Here is a 19415-nt window from a genome sequence, read left to right on the forward strand (position 1 = left end):
CCTTTTTGAGCCACATAATGGCAGCCTATTGGGCTTGTCTGTCCTTCCCTTCCTCTCTATCATTCCAGAGGCTTTGCTGTTTAAAGGGGAAGTTTTTCTCTATGAAGAAAACTCGGCAGGCTGTTCTGTGTGTGGTTTTGGTGGAATGTCTAGTTGAAGTACTGGACAGTGTAGCCTGTGGATATAGGCTGTGTTATATGTCTTTAAATTCTCTCTTAAGTGTCTGTGCAGGACTGCATTTTTAAATTGCTTAAGAGATTATTTTTGATTGCTCCGGGTCCACGCTCATGAGCGGGACTATTCACTAGATTATGACTAACAGAGATACCCCTACTACAGAAAGGCAGATACCACTTTGGGTAGGGATTTAGGATTGGTGCGAAGGACCACTTTGTTTTGGTAGACTTGAAAAAATGGTTGAAGCTCATCCACTCTCCTCAGTGATGTAATAGCAATGAGGAAAGCAACTTTCCAAGTGAGAAGTTGCATTTCACATGTGTGCAATGGCTCAAAGGGGGGAGCCACTAGTCTGGTAAGGGAAACACACCTAGAGATGCACACAGAGGCCGGCATGTATGCAAAAACGTGCACCCAATTTCGGGAAGAAATTTAGTGTGTAAACAAACTAGCAAGACATGGATGTCGATTGGCCTGCTGAAATTCAAATTCGTAACTAATGGGCTGGTACCGCCATAAGGCATGTGATCCCCTAAGGTGAAAGGCACGTAAGAGAGGCTGCACTAATATGGGTTAGCTAAACCCATGGTAAAGTAAGGGAGAATGAAAATCCAGTACTGCAATGGGTGCAGATTACTGCGAGAGCGCTAATTCTGCTACTACTTGTAAACTCTTAAAGGATACACTAATATAGAGTCATATTAAAAACAAAGCCCAAATCAACCAAGGGCTTTGAACAACAAATTCACAATCCGCGGCTCATTATGAAGACTGGTACCCAGCCATATGTGGGTATTGCGTTTTAAATGGAAAAATAAAACAACGTTTCACTGGGGACAGGGCAGCCAGACAGATCAAGTGAGTGGCGCTGATGAGAGTGGCAAGGAAAGTGAGTGAGAATGGAGGAGGGGTGGGGAGATGAGAGGCTGAGACAGGAGAGCAAGCTGAGGAGAAGCAACAGTGAACAGCGGGAGGAGTGAAATTGGGGGTGGGAGAAAAAAACAGCTGTCGGAGTAACTTCAGCAAAAAAATTAACAAGCTTAAAACGCAAGCCTGAGGCAAATGAAAAAGGAGTACACTGAGATTAACATATATGGCTAGAAGTGCAATGATTCAAGTAACCGGGGAAGTCTCCAGGGCGGTACCAGAGCAGCAAAAGGGGGGACAAGTGTAAACTATTGATCATAAAAAACAAAGGAATTTTGAAAGGCACACAAAGGAACCAATGATAAGGGATGGGCGTGCTATAAGCCCATTGAGTAGAAACAGCATGTTTTTAAGAGACAGCGCTTGTGCTGCCTAGGCTAGTCTTAAAAATGGCTACCTGATCACTTGCAATGTCTAGCAATGGAACTAGACATTACAGGGGCACATCTGCTCATGCACCTTGCCTTAGGGCTCTTAAGGCCTGCTGTAGGAGTGACTTACATATAGTACATATAGTGTACTTTGGAACTGCATACAGGGAGTGGGCAATGTTGCGGTTTTCGGAATGCCTGAACCACTTCACACATCGTGCAACGGTACAGCATGCAGTTTCTGTGGGTGTCCCTTTGGCCCATAGTCTGTGCTCTCATGCATTTGCTGTTTTCGCTCTTCACTGTGCAGGGTAAGCTAGAATATATCATATGGGATGCACACTTGGTACCATTCTCAGGGTTGAGATTGTTTCCAGAATGTTGAAAGACTTTCGATTACATATTTCTATTACTTACTTTTTGTATATATACTATGAGTTTCATTACTCTGTGCATATTTTATAAGTTGTTCTGCTCTGTATACATGCTCTTTATATTTGACTTCTTTTATTTGACATCTGGGAAGGTGCATTTCCAAAAATATTTTGTCTTCCTTTAAAAAGTGTTGTACTAAAATTAACGTATTTCATTTTAAAAGCACCTGGATCAGTTTATTGCCTCATTTTGGGAGTTCTGAGTTTAGGTGTGTCCTATTGTTTCAAGTCTATATCAGAACACCTCTCCAACCCCCGCACCCCCAACCACTTCCAAATGTCCTTCTGCCATCACCATCCTCAACCATCGTATCATATTATAATTGAAGATCTTTTTCCACCTGGAGTCCTGGTACTGCCACCTCCTCGAATATGTTCAAAAAGTTCCCAAATATCACAAACTCCAATAAGAGAACGTTGGCATTAACAAGCATTAAATATATAGAGCTGCGTTAAGTATTCATTGCATTTGGTGCTCTTTCTGCTGTTCCTCACATTCTTGCTACAGCCCATTACTAATATCCAAACAGCATTTCTTCAATAAGGTCTATACCGAATGAAGACTAATGCTGATTTGCTTACCTTTTCTAGGGTCATCTGTCCTTCCAAATTAGACCCACTTAAACACATTTCTAGTTATTCCCTTCACAGGCCCCAACCGACAACAAGCACTGCTGGTGCACTTAGCATGGATATATATCTTGACACCGTCCTTACTTAAATGACTGCTAGGAGCTGCTACTAAACAGCACAAATGTAGATCTTTCATTTACATCTCTTCTCGACTAAGACTCTGCTAAGATGCACTGATGTTTGTTGCCTTTTCTGGAGGTCTTTCCCTCACAAGGTATACTCACTGCCAAGCACTGCCGCTCCACACAAGACTGCTTCATGCGTCCAGGGCCTCCAAACTTTTTCATGTCCCTGCAGAAGTGGCAGACACCGCACTCTCCTTGCAAGCAGGCATCACATTTCCGACAGCGTACTCTTCGCCGGCGAGCTCCCGACTGGTGGGACGACACTGGCTTCATGTTGTATGGTGGGTTAATTCTAGGTGCCGGTCGCATAGTATGTGGCTTCGTGATGGGAAGAATAGGTGCGCCGACCTTTGGCTTCAGTTGGATCTTGTACTAGAGAACGGAAAACAAATTCAGGGGTGGGCATGAACAAAATACATGGTGAACATCTAAATCTCAAATTATATGAGGCTTTCGAACATTTAGAATATTACCAAATTGCAAGCTGTTCTAAAAATATACGTTTGAGCTGCATGGTTCATTCATAAATGAAGGATGCTGGGCACTACCAAATGCAAAAGAATTAGGCCTCCAATAACTGGCTGAGTGCAGCGGAACAGAGCACAAGTGATATAAAAAGAAATTTGATTTGTGAAGGTTAATCTGATCAGAGGTTGCCTCTTCAACAGACTGATAGAAAGCAAGTATGACACTGATTTTTAGCTGTGTACCTAGCTGAGGAATTCAAAGTGGGGGTAGGGGCTTCATGCTAACATGGGTTCATCGAATAATTAACTTTCCACACAAATCAGCATAACATATTCCACAATTCCAGAGTTGAAGATCGGTCTTCAGCACCTCACTCAAATATTCACCGGCTACAAATTAAATAGAGATAAATCCGAAGTAAAACCTCTTAATATCCACACTTCGAGAGAAGTGCTGGGCAATTCCGGCCTATTATGGCAAACAGGCGTGATTAAATATTTAGGGATTGAGTTCACAGATGAGCTATTGAGTACCCTTTAACATAACGAAAACAAAACCCTGGACAAAGTCAAAAGTCTGTTGGACAGATGGTCACCCCATTTCATCACCTGGTGGGGCCGTATTGAAACCATAAAAATTATGATATCCCCCCTGGTTAACTACCTTGTCACGATGCTCCCACTCTTCCTCTCCAAAGAATTCCATACCAAATTGGATAAAATCATCTCGGCATTTCTTTGGCAGGGCAAAAAAGCCAGAATCAGTTTAAAAAAACTTCGATTAGATAAAAAACTAGGAGGAGTCAATCTGGCGGATTACAAAATTTACCAAACCGCCTTTTTAGCAAAACAAGGGTCGCACTGGATATCCTCCCAACCTGATTATACCCCTGTGTGGCTCTCTGTGGAAAAGTCTATACTAAAGGGTCTCAGCCCCTGCGCCCTACTCACCGTCAAACCCCCTCCCAGCCTAGGTTCGGGCCCTAGCTTCCAAAACACTAAATTGGCTCTTCTAAAAGTTAGTAATTACCTCCCACAACAATTTTGTCAATCGTATTGGGAGTCATTATGGCACAATGCCGCCATTACATACAAAGGGAAACCTCTAAACTACCCCGCCTGGATAGACAGTGGTATCATATTCCCCCACCAACTCGTCGAAAACTCGCATCCACTAACCTTTAAGGAAATTCAGGATAAGTTCCGACTCCATAATGTCGAATTCTATAACTTCTTACACATTAAAGTAGCACTAGCGAAGGCTAACCTGAAGGCTGTCACTCCCTCCCTCCCAGGTTTAATCACCTCTCTTAACAAATTGGGGCACCAAGTCTCTAGACTGTACAAACTAATGTGGCCACAATCGCCCACCCTAAATGCACCTCTCCAACGATACTGGGATTCATTCTCCTCCACACCTAACTCAGACACAATCTGGGCCAGTACTTGGGAGTCCACCACTCGCCACAAAATTTGCCCTACACTGTCACAGACCAAGTTCTGGCTCCTACACAAGGCCTTCTGGACGCCTAGGAGGTTGTTTCTGCATAAAATCAGGTCCGACGACACGTGTTGGAATTGTACAGGTGAGGGAGGAGATCTGGAACACCTAATCTTCAAATGCCCCTGTGTTACCTCCTATTGGAACAGTATCTTTGGTTTTATAAATAAAGTCCTCCATATCACCCTACCAAGAGAATTTTCAACGCTTGTTCTAGGTTTTGCCAAAGCCGTCACACTCAATGATGATGACAAAGCCCTACTGGACCTGTTGCTGACGGCTGGGGTTAAAATCATACTTAATAACTGGAAAAGCACGAACAAAGCTTCTTTTCCCCACTGGTTGAATTGGGTCTCCCACTTAAGAGGCGCGGACAACATATCCTTAACTTCTACCCCATGAAGACCGCCACTCAGGAAAATTTGGTCCTCACTAGACGATCACTTTGACTCATTCAAACCTCCTTGAAATTTGGTTACTTGGCACTCGGAGCGTTTCATATCATAGTTGTTATTTACAGCTTTCCTATGTATATAGGTTTGGTTTACGCAAATGTATAACTCAGGATGCCTCTGCTCTAGTGTGGTGGTGCCAATTTCTCCCCAGGTCATGTTATACAAGCCGTCGTGTAACTTTGGACGCAACTCTCCTCTATCTGCCTGCTGGACATTATATGTGGAACCTTGTTTGTTTTACTGGACTGGTTTGTTTTACTGGAATCGATTTGCTTTGCTAGTACCACATTTTATACTTCATATTCTTATGATTTTCTTACAGTACTATACTTAATTTTATTGTAATTGTTCTTTCTTGTACTGATGTATCTCTTTGCAGCTCCTAATAAAAATCTTTGAACACAAAAAAAAAAACAGGTCACTTATCAGTGACAGAGCAGTCACAACAGAGCTGCCGATTTACCTAGTGCATTTATTTGTTGACATTACACAGTAACACCACAATTTAATTTAAGATGGGAAAAAAGTGCACAACTGAATACACTATTCTCAGATGGGTTTTGTTAAAGGTCATCATGGACACTCATTAAGTCAGTAAGAGGCATTACTGAATTAACTGATATTGCTACAGAAGATCAGTTCAGATGGTAAAACGCATTTGATAGCCATCTCCCAGAAGCAGTGCGTGCGTGATGCAATACACTGCAATTGAAATGAAAGGTAGGCAAGCAAAATAGAACTGTCTGGGTGCAGCAAGCCACATTAAACAAGCATTTGCAATGCAATGGTCTCGGCATCATTAATGGTAGAGCTATTGGCATTGCTCATGACATTTTTTTTTTCTTTAAATCACAAATAAATGGCATTGTCATTAACATTGCCAATATTTAAGTGCCCATTTTTAAGAAGGAATACAGAGAGTACCCAATGTTATCGCCCCAAATCAATCATTAATTCTACAACAAAATAATGGGCAGGATTGTATTAGTGCGAGTGCAAACCTGGGTCCACGAAAAAAATATGCTCTCTCAATTGCACTTTGGTTTGCACACTGGCCTTGGGACAATTGAGCAATGTCTCAACCTTTATCTCTTGATAAATATACTGTGGCAAAGGAAGGGAATCTACAGCTAACTTTTAAAGATCTCAATTCAGCATTCGGTCAACAGATACAAACTCTGGGGTATTATGACCGAAAATGGGGTTGACGCTAGCACTGTTCATTTTCTGAGGGAACTACACTCTGAAGTAACAGCTGTGTCCGGTTTGGCCCAGTGTAGAGACAACCCAAACCTTTTGACTAGCTAGAGGTGAACACCAGGGTTGCATTTTGGCTCCATTTCTATATATATCAACGGCCTGGACAAACACTTGCTTTACTGTAACACTGACTGTTTGCGGGTAGGTAAGCGCTGTGCCTGGCGCCGATTTATGCTGATGACAGTTTTTAGCCAGGACTGCAACTGGCCTTCAGTGCATATTAGAGGGGTTATGCGTTTTCATGGCTAACCTTCTCGCAGTTAATTGGGGCATTGTCAAAAATATGAAAATGAGTACAGCCCCTTCATAACTGTATCTTGGATTTTGTTTAACGATAGGGGGCCCACTGAACACCGCCAAAAGTTGCGGCTCTTGCAAGTAAGGAGGATGACTTAGCTTCACCTCTAGATTTGGCGGCAGACCTACGTGTGGGCTTATGACAGTTTAGAATGTAAAGTGTGGCTAAAACGTTACATATGGGGCGTTGGCTGTACCAAAACCTACCTCTACCCTGATTTGCCACCTAGGAGTGGGGCTAGATTATAGAAATGACCTAATCAAATTACAACTGCTCTTACTGTGGCTAAGGAGATGGAATAAGGAGACTTCCTTCAACTGGTCAGTTCTAGCTGACTGCCTTAAAGTGCCTTAAGGATCCCTTAGCTGCTGTATGTATAACACTCGCAGTAGCCTCAATCTATTTTATCTGTTTGATAAACCGGAAACTTTTTCTCCAGTTTTTTAATATCTCTGAAGGCAACTTTACTGGGCAAGTGTAGCAATGCAATATAGCATAGTGTTTCTGAGAAAACTGAAGTATTAACTTAGGATTTGATCTGTACTACTCCCGGTATTGAACGTCATTCTCTGGGTCTCAAACAAAAACCATATCAAGGGCTGTTTAACTGTAGGGTCTCACTTTCCCCATTAGTATTTCTAAAGGCGAATGTGTCCCCGATTTGTCCAGGATCTCGCTTGTACTGCAGCTTCTCCCCCCAGTCATGCAGTAAACAATTGCTTGCTGCAGACAAGCATCTCGTATCAGCTCATATATAGTGCTGAAAGAAGAAAAAAATCGAATTGATGAGTTTCACCTTACTTTACTGGAAGCAGCATAATGAAAGACATTTGCCGTCCCGCAATGGCTCACTGTGGGGAAAGGCAGACAACTGAAATGTGGATCAGAACTGCAAAAGTCCTGAATAAGATACTTGTACCATTAAATGACGAGACGATGAGCCCGCCCCCCCAGCTACGCGGCTGGCCCCGTGTTTATTTCCTCTGCGTGGCTGTGGAGGAAGCACAAAGCACGCCCCCTTCTGCGTGACCCTCCTATGATGGGCTGGCTGAGAATGAAAGTCTTACTATTGTTGCTACGGCGCGCGCACTCCTGAAAACGAAAGCTATGGTGGGGGCGGGACTTCCGCCTTGTGCGCGAAGCCCGCACCCACGAGTGTCTGGCCGGAGAAGCAGTGGTTGAGGCTGCAGATCTCCGGAGTGGCGGTAAGTGCCCTTACTTGGGGGAGGGCGCTTGTGTGTGTATATGTATGTGTGCGATGGGGGGCCTTGGTGCACGTGTGTGTGTGCTTGTGCGCGCGTGTATGTGTGTGTGTCCGGGGGTGTGTGTCTATGTGCGTGCGTGGGCGCTGGGGGAATTGTCAGAAGAGGTGCGGCGTAGAGTGTGAGGCGAGGTGGGGGAGGGGTGGGTGCAGTATCGTGGGCAAAGGAGAGAGCGGACGAGGCACTGGGAGGCATGCGAAGGGGGGGCGAGAGTGCCGGGATAGTGGGCAATTGAAAGCGCTGAAAAATGGTTGATCACCGGAGTAGTAACGGCATAAGGGGCCCGTTGCTGGAGAGTTTTTAAAAGGTGCGCATCTGTCGGCGGGGGAAGGGGGGGGCGGGGGGGGGGGCGAGCGGGCGGCTCCCGTATTGGTAGCGATGTCTGTGTGCATGCGTGTGTGTATGCGCAGGCGTGTTTGAAGCTTCTCAGGAGACAGTGGCTGAGCGCGCGGCCCGCGGCAATCGCCTCAACAGGAAATGCGCGCGACCTGGACTGTCTCCTGGGACTGCTACTCGCTGACATAAGATCTCGGCGGAGACGCGCTTACGCGCGTCTTTTAGCCGAGACCTAAAAAACAAATACTAACAAAATAAACTAAACCAAACGACACGTCAACCAGCCTGGCATCGAAGCACCCATTTTCAGGTAGAAGTGACCACTGATCAGGAACACCACAGGAACCAAAACTCTTCCAAAGCTCACAAGCTCTGATCCCTCCAGCATTTTTGGTCTACATGTTTCAGCCACAGTGCCAGCAAACTAGTCTTGTGGCTTTCCTAAGGACCAGACCCACATCCCAAAGTTCCCAAATCTTTAGGCCACATTCTATTATTCAGAGCCGTTTGGCCCATTGGTACTCTGCACATTCAAAGGACCCTGCCCTACAGCTCATCTAGGTGCAGTCTCCAGCTACTGGCAGTATTTGGGAGCTGGAGACTGTACCTAGATTGACCAGCGGGTGGGGACCCTTTGATGAACGTGAAACTACAAAACACACCCCACTCCAGTATCGTAAGAGGCAAGTGACCTGTATAGATCATATGTTGAGCAATCCTCTAGGATTAGTTGTGTGAGTATGCATGGCATGAGTAACCTTGTGGTATAGGCAATTCTAACCTTTAGATCCAAACCCACCATATCAGTGCACCCTTGATAGTCAAGGTAAGAAGCCTGCCCCGATACAGAATGTATCAGGATGACCCTGATAAAGCACGCCACGCCACTGGAAACACTAGTGTGTGAGTTCTTTTATAAACAAGCATTTGCAATGCAATAGGTCTCGCATTAGGAAAGTTTGAGTTATTGGTCTGGTAAATGACAATTTTTTTATTTATGTGTTTTTGAAAATAGCTAAATAAATAGCTAAATTAATAGCTTTGTCATTTACAATGCCAAATGTTATAACTTTCACAAATGTGACACCTATAGCATTTGTAATGCAACAGGTTTTGTATTTACGTGACTTAGATGTATTGATATTACAAATATCAATGGCTTGCAATTTATTTTAATAATTAATACTTCAATAAAAGTGATAGCCATTTATAATGGCAATAGCTTAAACTTTTGTAAATAACTTTTGTGAAGATTATGTTAAGTGTATTTTATTGTGACGAAAATCCAAGAACAGAAGTGAAATATTAACATCTTTTTGTGACATTTGTAATAAAGCTTGAAACATTGAGAGAACATATTTGAACCAGTGATGCTGTGGTGGTGCCGAGTGATGCTGTGGTGGCACCGAGTGATGCTGTGGTGGCGCCGAGTGATGCTGTGGTGGCGCCGAGTGATGATGTGGTGGCGCCGAGTGATGCTGTGGTGGCGCCGAGTGATGCTGTGGTGGCGCCGAGTGATGCTGTGGTGGCGCCGAGTGATGCTGTGGTGGCGCCGAGTGATGCTGTGGTGGCGCCGAGTGATGCTGTGGTGGCGCCGAGTGATGCTGTGGTGGCGCCGAGTGATGCTGTGGTTGCGCTGAGTGATGCTGTGGTTGCGCTGAGTGATGCTGTGGTGATGCGGAGTGATAATGTGGTGGTGCTGGCCTTACGCCAATGGACCGAGGTTCGCAAAAATGTTAAACTGTGAATGCACACAAAAGCAAAAATATGCACAAATATCTCAAAGTAGTAATCTGTATTTGATGGACAAATTGAGTAAACTTGTTCGGTGACATTCAAGCAGCTGGCTAGGTCCCTGTAAAATATGAGGCAATATTTTCAGACAAGCATGACAAAGTGTTTTTAAAATCAGGAGAAACCGAAATGCAAACCAGTTTTGAAAATAGCGAATACCCATTTGACTAATACATCCATGCGAGAAGATGTTATCTCCTTTGCAAAAAAAGAAAAATACAATGGTGTCAAAAGAAAAATACATTGGTGTAAAGAAGTACGTTAGAAGCTTGAATATCTCACTAACATCTTGGATTAAGTAATTTAAAACTAAACAGTAAATGAATACATTTTAGGTGGGCTAGGTAATAAAAAACACCCCTCCGAGTTCCATTTTCTCTGCTCAACCGTAGAAATTTAGGCTATCCAACAAATACATGCATGTGTGCTGGGAGGGTCTGAGCGCTGCAGATAGAAGACATGATGGTTTTAAGTTATTAACAGATCAAAAAGAGATGGATGCCGCTCTGCTTTCCTTAATCTACATCATCTAGATCTATTTAAAGATACTTAGTGCACTAACAAACGTAGTTAAAGGCTTCGATAACATCAGCAGAATAATCTGCATCATTACACGAGTCGGTATCAACCAATACAATCACTCTTACTGGGAAGGCACTGTTAGGCGCGCGCATTCCGGTCCATTAATATTATTTAACACTGTTCCCAATCCATAACCAGGGCAACAAACGTTCTGTCTCCTTACACCGGGAAGTCAGCAGCACAGCTACCTTTTGATAGCATTTTGAGATATTTCACAGCACTGGGCAGAGAGTATTCAGGCTGCGAGGAGATGTGGGAGGGCGGGGGCTGCCTGCGCACGCGCGCCATGCGCCATTCGTAACTTTCGTTATGAGGAGCCCGGAGCCTATGTTGCAAATTGCGCACCTCATCATTGTTGTACCCCGCGCAAACAGTAATTAGGATGCACATACCTTGCAATCAGGGCCTAAGCGGTGATATTAACTTGGTGTGTGAGGCACCGCCAGCAACTATTATGCCGGGGTCCAGTGTGAGTTGGACTCAGCACCACCTCAAATCTACTACCCTCCTATCTGCGCACACCATGTTTACAGCTGTACAGTGGCTTTGTGTCATGTGTGACACCTTCTCCCGATCTTGACTTTTTTTTTTTAAACCAACTGTTAGGCATACTCACTTTACCTCAGTCAGATAGGGCAAAGTCTTTGGAAACGCCATTCTCCGATCTCGGCATTCAATGAGGAGCCTAGTGCATTCTGGGAGCAGTAGTCTTTGCTAACATCGAATGAACCAACTGGACTAAGGTATCAGAATAGTATGGTGTCTACAATGAAAGCCCAGTATTGGAGCAGCATGCTGTCTTAAGTGACATGACGTCATGGGTCACCCTACACAAGGGTAATCCACTCAGAAGGTTGTCCGGGAATCCTTCTGTACGCCTGTTAACAGAATAATCCCAGCGGTGCAGTACTGAACATTATTATAAAGCAACACAGGCTTAGCGCTTTCTAATGCTGTGAACCCCTAGCCCACCACGTCATTTCCGTTGAGCATTGGCCTACACGTCCTATCGTACTAGTATTAGAAAATGAAACATTTGGTTAAAAAAAAAAAACACTGGGCAGAGAGTATTCGGGCTGCGAGGAGACGTGGGAGGGCGGAGGCTGCCCGCGCATGCGCAACATGCACCATTCATCTCTTTCGTTATGAGGAGCGAGCCCGGAGTTAAAGCGAAGTGTGGGAGCCGAAGTACCGGGTCCCAGGAGGGGGCCCGGGTGAAGAGCAACGGATAGCATGGCGGGCTCCCATGCCTAAGGGACGAGCCCAGCGTCGTGCTGCCAAAGGAGCTGGAGTACAGAGATGAGGTAAGAGGGGGGCGGGGGGAGGATGCGATGCGTGTGTGAGCGTGTGTGAATGCAGTGTGTGTGCGTGCGTGTGCGTGCCTGCCTGTGTGTGTGTATGAGTGTGGCTGTGTGTATGTGTGCGTGCGCGCGCAACAGAGGCATGGCTGACTTCCTGGGAATCTGAGATAGGATATGTGCACGGCGCCGGCCTGGGCGTGCGCGCCCACGAGGTGCAATCGACGCGCGTGGCCGAACCCTGTCTCAGATTCCCAGGAGACTGACAACAATAGTTGTCGAGCTAGAGGTATGCTTCGCATGCGCACTCTAGCTAGACCTAAAAATAGATACTTCTCCGAGGTAAAACACAGACGTTTTCTTTAAAATTAAGTTTGTTGATTCTTGCCATTTTCTTTGATGGCTCAATCAAACAGGGGCGAGTAAAGCACGGCCACTCACCTGTGAGGGTCTCAAGCCGCAGGGGGAGGGGTGGAGCTTCTGATCGGACAAAGTGGAGGATCATTTGAAGAGCCAGGTCTTGAGGTCCTTCCTGAATTGGGTCAGTGACGCGGATAGCATATGGGGCAGGGAGTTCAATCTCATGGCAACAAGGTAGGAGAACAATCTTCCTTTGGTTCTGGTCTTGTGGATCCTTGGGACAGAGGAGAGTTGGGAGGCTTGGAGTTGTAAGGTGGGTACGTGGAATGTGAGGAGGTGGTTCAGATACGCTGGCCCTTTGTTTTGCAGGGCTTTCCAGGTATGAGTGAGGAGCTTAAAAGTGACTTGTTGACTGGGAGCCAGTGGGGTTGGAGGTGTTGCGTGATATGGCTGCGGCGGGAGATGTCGAGGCCCAGTCTGGTGCCAGAGTTTTGGATGTACTGTAGCTTCCTGGGCAGTTTCTGGGTGATGCCAACAGAGCGCATTGCCAAAGTCTAGTCTGCTGGTGATAAGAGTGTGGGTGACCCTTCTGGATTCTGTGGGGACCCATCGGAAAGTCTTTTGGAGAAGGTGGAGCATGTGAAAGCAGGCTGAGAAAACTGTTGATTTGGCGGTCCATTACGAGCGAAGAGTCCAGTATGATGCAACGGTTGAGTGCATGGTCTGCCGGGGGGAGGGGAAACCAGAGTGTCTGGCCACCAAAAGTCGTCCCAGGCTGACGCAGTGGGTCCCAGGATGAGAACTCTGGTCTTCCGAGTTGAGCTTGGGACAGCAGTCTTTCATTCAGGACGCGACAGCCTACATTCCACTGTGGAAACTCATTATGGCGGTGGAGGGTTCATTGGTGAGGGATCAGTTGGGTGTCGTTGGCATAGCAGATTATGTTGAGTCTGGGGCTTCTGATGCTGGCTGCAAGGGGGAAAATATAGATGTTGGAGGGTGGGGTTCAGGGAGGAGCCCTGGTAGACGCCACAGCTGATCCCCATGAGTTCTGAAGGGATTGGTTGTAGTCTGACTCGCTGGGTCCAGCCAGTGAGGAAGGAGTGGATCCAGTCCAGAGCCTGGTTGCGGATGTCGGTGTCATGGAGTCTGGTGATTAGGGTGCGGTGGGAGACTGTCGAAGGCGGCAGAGAAGTCTAGAAGGATGAGGCCTGCTGTCTCGCCCTGGTCGAGTAGGAAGAGGATCTCATCTGTGGCGTAGAGTGCAGTTACTGTGCTGTAGTTCCTTTGGAAGTTGGATAGGCAGGTGTTTCCACACGTGGTTCGCTTCGATGAACGCACAGAGTTGGGTGTTGATAGACTTCTCTAGGACATTCGCTTGGAAGAGGAGGCGGGAGATCAGTCTGAAGTTCTTGAGGTCCATCGGGTCGGAGGATGGCTTCTTCAGCAGGGAGGTGATCTTTGCGTGTTTCCAGTCGTCGGGGAAGGTGCCAGTTTCAATTGAGCAGTTGGTGGTGCAGCGGAGCTGGGGGGCGATGGTGGCAGCTGCTCTGTGAAAGATGTGGTACAGGCATGGATCAGTCAGGGCCCCTGAGTGGCAGAAGAGGTGCTTTATTTATTGCAGAGGCCTTGGGAGGCAGGGAATATCTGGTATTGCTGTTGGGCCTGGCCATGGTGAAGTTATTTGCTATTGAGTGCGTTGGCGTTGATTCTATCTTGGATGGCCATTTTCTTCGTGGTTGTGAGGAGGCGGTGTGCGTTGAAGATTGACTTAAGTTGTGTGAGTTTCTGGGGTTTTGTTGCTCCTCCACTTCTTCGAGACGTCTGAAGGTGTGTCTGGACTTGTGGAGGGCAGGGGCGAACCAGCTGGACGCCTAAAATAGTTTACCTGGTCGTCTCGAGGGGTGCCAGGGTGTCGGTGTAGTTGGAGACATTGGTGGAGGTTGCGTGCAGCAGTGTTGTCTGTGGGCATTAGCGGAGTGGGTGTGCTGAAGTTCGGTGGTGTAGTTGCAGTCGATGTTCCTGCTGGCTGAGAAGACTGTCAAGCATTTGTCTGGCTGTGTGGGTTGCTGCAGTGACTAGCTGCTTCAGTCTGATTTTGGCGAGGTTCTCCATGAGGGAGGCAGTGTTCTGGTTGCTGGGGTTTGTCCAGGTGAAGTTGAGGTCTCCAAGTAGGATGTAGTCGGATGCAAGCTCAGGGTGCGATGAGCTCTACAAAGGAGTCTGTTTAATGGGGGTTGGGGGCCTTGTAGACGAGGGTGTCGTGTAGGGTGGTGTTGGGATTGGTCTGGATCTGGAAGTGGAGGTGTTTTATGTTTGTTGTAGGGTCACTGGAGTGCGTGGTTAGTCGGAGTGTGATTTTGTGGACTATTGCAATGCCTCTACTGTGTGGTCGAGTAAGTCCTTGCAGGTGATCTTGAAGTTGTCAGGGATGGTGAGGTCTGGTCCGGAGCAGGGGTTGGTCCAGGTTTCTGTGAAGCCGGCGGTGTCCGGATCGGTAGGGTCAATGGATCATAGATCTCTGTGGTGTGTTTGTGGAGAGATCGCAGTCGTAGCCCTAATTGGATAATTGCCACATCTTCAAGATGGTGGGCAATGAAAAATGTGCTTCACTTTGCCTCCTGTACATGAGGAGTGGAGTTGGTGGAGGAGGGTGAGAAAACAAGTTCCTTACCTTTAGCTACAGTTATCCAGTATTGATATCACATTCCTGAATCATTCCCCGTCCCCGAGGCGGGAGTCCCACGGTAATATATATATATATACACAAAAAGCAGTGCCTTAGTAAGAAAAGTAGTAGGCTAAAAAAAAATAGGCTCAGAATGCCTAAAACTTAGCAGCCTATTATATGAAAAGACCTAAAAAATTGTTCCAAACAATCAGCTGCCAGCACCCGCTAGAACCTTCCCAGCAGAGGCAGTTCTCCTCAGATTTTCTTAGCACAAGTGAGAAGTAGGTATCCCAAATAGAGAACTGTCTCGCCGGGGAGGAGGGTGGGTGCATGTGAATCTATGAAAGATACCAATACTGGATAACTGTAGTTACAGGTAACTTGTTTTCTTATCCAGTATTGGGGTATCTTTCATAAATTCACATGCCTGAATCAGAATAGTAAGCCAAATAGAGTCATTTGCGGACGGTGGGATACAGTGTATATACTCCCCAACACAGCCGGGAAGGTTAGAATATTAAGGTATACAAAACACTTTAAAATGAAATACTGATTGTACATTAACATACTTTGCAATAAAAGCCATCAATTAACATCTGTTAACATAATAGACATATATACATCTACATAAATAAATGCGACATCAGAGACATTATAATCCTAACCTTAATGAAGATGTGGAACAGCTTGCTCCACCACTGCATCATCCTGTGACACAGACTGTAGGCAGTAGTATTTTGTGAACGTGTGGACATTCTTCCATGTCGCAGCACAACAGATATTTTCTAATATAACCCCAGTAAATAGTGCCGTAGAAGCCGCCATAGTCCTAGTGGACTGCGCTTTGACCTTTCTCTGTTAAGGTTTGTTGGCTTTAACATGGCAAAAATTAACAGAAGGGATCCATCTGGCTATAGTTGCCTTTGTTACCACCTGTCCCAGTGTGGCTTGACCATAGGCGACAAGTAATTGATTGAATTGGCTCAAATGGTCTTCTCATTAACTGAGATAAGACTGTTTAATTTCCACTCCGGAGGTGGCGTCAGAATCGGAGGAAAGACTCGATAAAGTTGTTTTAAAAATTGTTTGATAAGTGATGAAGAGCAAAGTGAAGGTTTGTTGGAGCTCTCTTGGAATCTGGAAATTGCAGCGAGGTGAACCTGGATAGAGAACACAAGGCCCGCTTTGGCTAGAGATAGCAAATAAGGAAGGATATCCTCCACTGGAGCCTGGATTGGATTTATATAATTTGCCTCACACCAATGACAAAATAGTTTCCACTTTAAGCGATACGTCCTTACTGTACTCTGGGCACGAAATTTATATAGAATTTCACGACAATCCTGAGATTTTCAGATCTTTAAATTCTAAGTCGTCAGGAGCCATGCGTGCAAGTGCAGCGAGTGTGGATCTGGGTGTAGTATTTGACCCTTTTCCCTTTTCAACATCGTGAGTGTTGGAAGTAGATGAACAGGGTGTTCCTGTGATAATAGGAGTAGTTCCTGAAACCAATATTGTCTCGGCCAGCGAGGTGCGATCAGGATGAGACTGCAACGTTACTTCTTCATCTTTTGAAGCACTTTTGGTATCAATGGTATTGGGGGGGAAAAGCGTACGCATAAATCCCTGACCATCGTATGGACAGGGCATTCCCTCTTGATCCCCGTTGAGGGAATCTGCTAGCGTAGTAAAGGCATTTGCTGTTCTCTCTCGTTGCAAACAGATCTAATGTTGGCTTGCCCCAAACGTGAAAGATCTTCTCCACCTGCTCCTGCTCCCACTCGTGTCATCCTGAGAGAAATCTGCTGTGGGTGTCGGCCAAAGTGTTCTGAAGCCCCTTGACATGCTCTGCTCTTAGGGTTCTACTGTGTGCTGTGACCCACTCCCTCAGCTCCTGAGCCTCCTGCGATAGGGACAGTGATCTCGTTCGCCCCGTTGATGTAATACATGCTGGCCGTATTGTTGGTACGGAGCAGCACTGAGGAACCCGCAATCCTCGGAAAGAATGCCTACATAGAGAGAAAAATGGCCCTCCGCTCCAAACTGTTGATGTGTTTTTGTTGGTACTGTTGGGACCATCTTCCCTGAATCTGTAAGTCTTGGAGCTGGCCTCCCCAGCCCTCCATGGATGTGTCCGTTGGTAACTAATTCTGGGGGAGTTGCCAAGAATGGGAAGCCCGGAGAGAAGTTAACTTTTTGAGACCCCCAATGGAGAGCGTGAATCATGCGCGATGCCACCTTGATGAGTCGTCGAATGACCCTACGGCTTGATGCCATTGTAGGTGCAATTCTTCTTGCAGAGGTCTCATACCGAGTCTTGCCAACGGAACCAGATTTATTGCATATGAGCACATCCCCAGAAGAGAAGATAATGTCCGGACAGGAACTGACCACCTTTTTGAGATTGACTTTGCTAGTTTTTGCATTCGTAGCTGGCAATCTTTTGATAAGAATGCCTTGCACTGTATGGTATCTAGCATTGCTCCCAGAAAGGGTATTACTTGGAGAGGATGTAACTGATTTGCTTTCGTTGAGAGTGAGACCTAAACTTGAAAAGAGATGCAGGCATGTTGCAATAGCCTTTTTTGTAATCTGTTCTGAAGGTCCCTTGAGCAACCAGTGGTCGAGGTAGGGAAACACTTGTATTCCCTGAGACCTCAGAGTTGCAGAAACTGGTGCCCTGCTGGTCTCATTGTTTTCAGTTTGAGTTGTGGCCTTGATTGTTAGACCGTTTTCGTCCGCCCTGACAAGAGAAACTACCAGATGAAGCTTGCCTATAGGAAGATTGGTAGTAAGGCTGTTTGTATTGCGACTCGTACTGCCTGTTCTGCTGATTGTGATAAACTCCCCTGCATGAAAATCCCCAACCTCTGGCTCCTCGGAAAGATCCCTGTTTGTACTGGAGAGCAGCCAATGATTTTGCTGTATCAGACTTGATAGCCAACAATGCTTCATCTATATGCTTCCATAATAATGAATCGCAGTCATAGGCCATATCTAGGATTTTGGTTTGCACCTCTGGCCCAAACAATGTTGCCTTAAGCCATCCCTGGTGTCTAATTACCGCAGCACCTGCAAGCTGCCTGAAGTTGGTATAAGCGATGTCTAGAGAGCAGTCAATTTCGGACACGACTCGTTCACCTTCCAACACAATTTTTCTTGCCTCTTGCCGACGATCTTCCAGGATGAGGTCTATGAACTGTCAAATCAGACCACATCTGGCAGTTGTATCGTGCCAAAACTGCCAGAGAATTTGCAGCTTTAATGGAAGATGCAGCATTCGTGGAAAATGTCTTTCCTATGAGATCCAATCTTCTACCATCTTTATCAGGTGGAGTTGAAATTGGTGTGGCCGGATTCTTTGATCTTGGTTGAGCAGCTTGTGATATAACTGAATCCGGGCGTGGATGACCTATGAGGCAAGATGGAGTATCCGGAGGCGCTCGGTATTTCTTCTCAATCCACGGAAGAATAGCAGGTATAGAGGCAGGAGTCTTCATGATTTTAAGCCCTTTATTCTAAATGTAGTGTTAGGAATCGGTGAGGCTGACGAGAAAACTTGACATGTGTGCATTGTGCAGGAATCCCGGTCCAGTTATTTGTCCCTACCCCTAACCACTGTGAATAATAGATGTTTTTAGACGCTCCCTAGCGCGCGTAAAGAGGCGCGTCGGAACGTAGCCGTTGCTTGGCTTACTGTTCCAGTACCACGCCCCTTCCTACTTCCTGATTTTCAGAACGCGTTGGCCGCAGCGTTTTGCAGCTCCCTCTTGGCGTTAGTTGACCATTTCGTCGTGCATTCTGTTGCCGGTAGCTTACGCTGTGCCCAGCTCTCACTGTGTTCTTTTGGCAAGTTACTAGCCAGGTGACAGCATTTCTCCTTCGAAGCTCCCGGGCAGGCGTTGGCCGTACTCCCTACCTTTTCCAATGCATTTTGAGGGCGTCCTGCTAGCCCGTGACTTTAGCCCCTATCTCTGTGGCAAACGGAAGTTACCCCTTTTCTTTCCTTTTATGTATTCTTTCTGAGAGTGAGCGCTCTGCCCAGGTTCTCCTTCGGGGCCGGGTGTCTCTCCTCCTGAGTGTGACTGCTCCGCTGTTCTAGCCCCTGCACAGCCGGTCGGTACACCTCATTCCTTACCATTTTCTTTTGTATGTTTGGGTGTGTGAGTCCTTTGTGAGTTCTGCCCTTCCTGGCCTGATTATTTGGGCCTACTGGATTACCCTTGAGCTACATAACTCATCTTTACAGCATTACGACCTTCGCTTGGGGTAAGATTTCCTGGTAACGACCACGCATGTCAATGTTTTGAGTAGTACTTGTATGCGTAGAGTATATGATATGAAGTGCATCCTGTTCTTTTTCCTAGCCTGGACCACCACTTGAAGTACTTCCTGTATGCTGACCCCCTCGTATGAGGAGAGTGGTGGACACTCCTTGGGTTTTTCCCTCATACTTTTAGGGGA

At 46.2% G+C, this 19415-nt stretch overlaps 1 protein-coding gene across 3 annotated transcripts in view; it reads right to left on the minus strand.

The window, feature by feature from the left end:
* Positions 1-19415, minus strand: part of KDM2A (lysine demethylase 2A) — a 939997-nt gene that overhangs the window by 218352 nt on the left and 702230 nt on the right. For all 3 annotated transcript variants that reach the window (XM_086953271.1, XM_086953272.1, XM_086953273.1), the window contains one exon: positions 2767-3039. In XM_086953271.1, the coding sequence (XP_086809397.1) occupies positions 2767-3039 (273 nt within the window). The remainder of the gene's footprint in view (positions 1-2766; positions 3040-19415) is intronic.

This window comes from Lissotriton vulgaris, chromosome 1_2, assembly GCF_964263255.1.
Source record: "Lissotriton vulgaris chromosome 1_2, aLisVul1.2, whole genome shotgun sequence".
NCBI lineage: Eukaryota > Metazoa > Chordata > Amphibia > Caudata > Salamandridae > Lissotriton > Lissotriton vulgaris.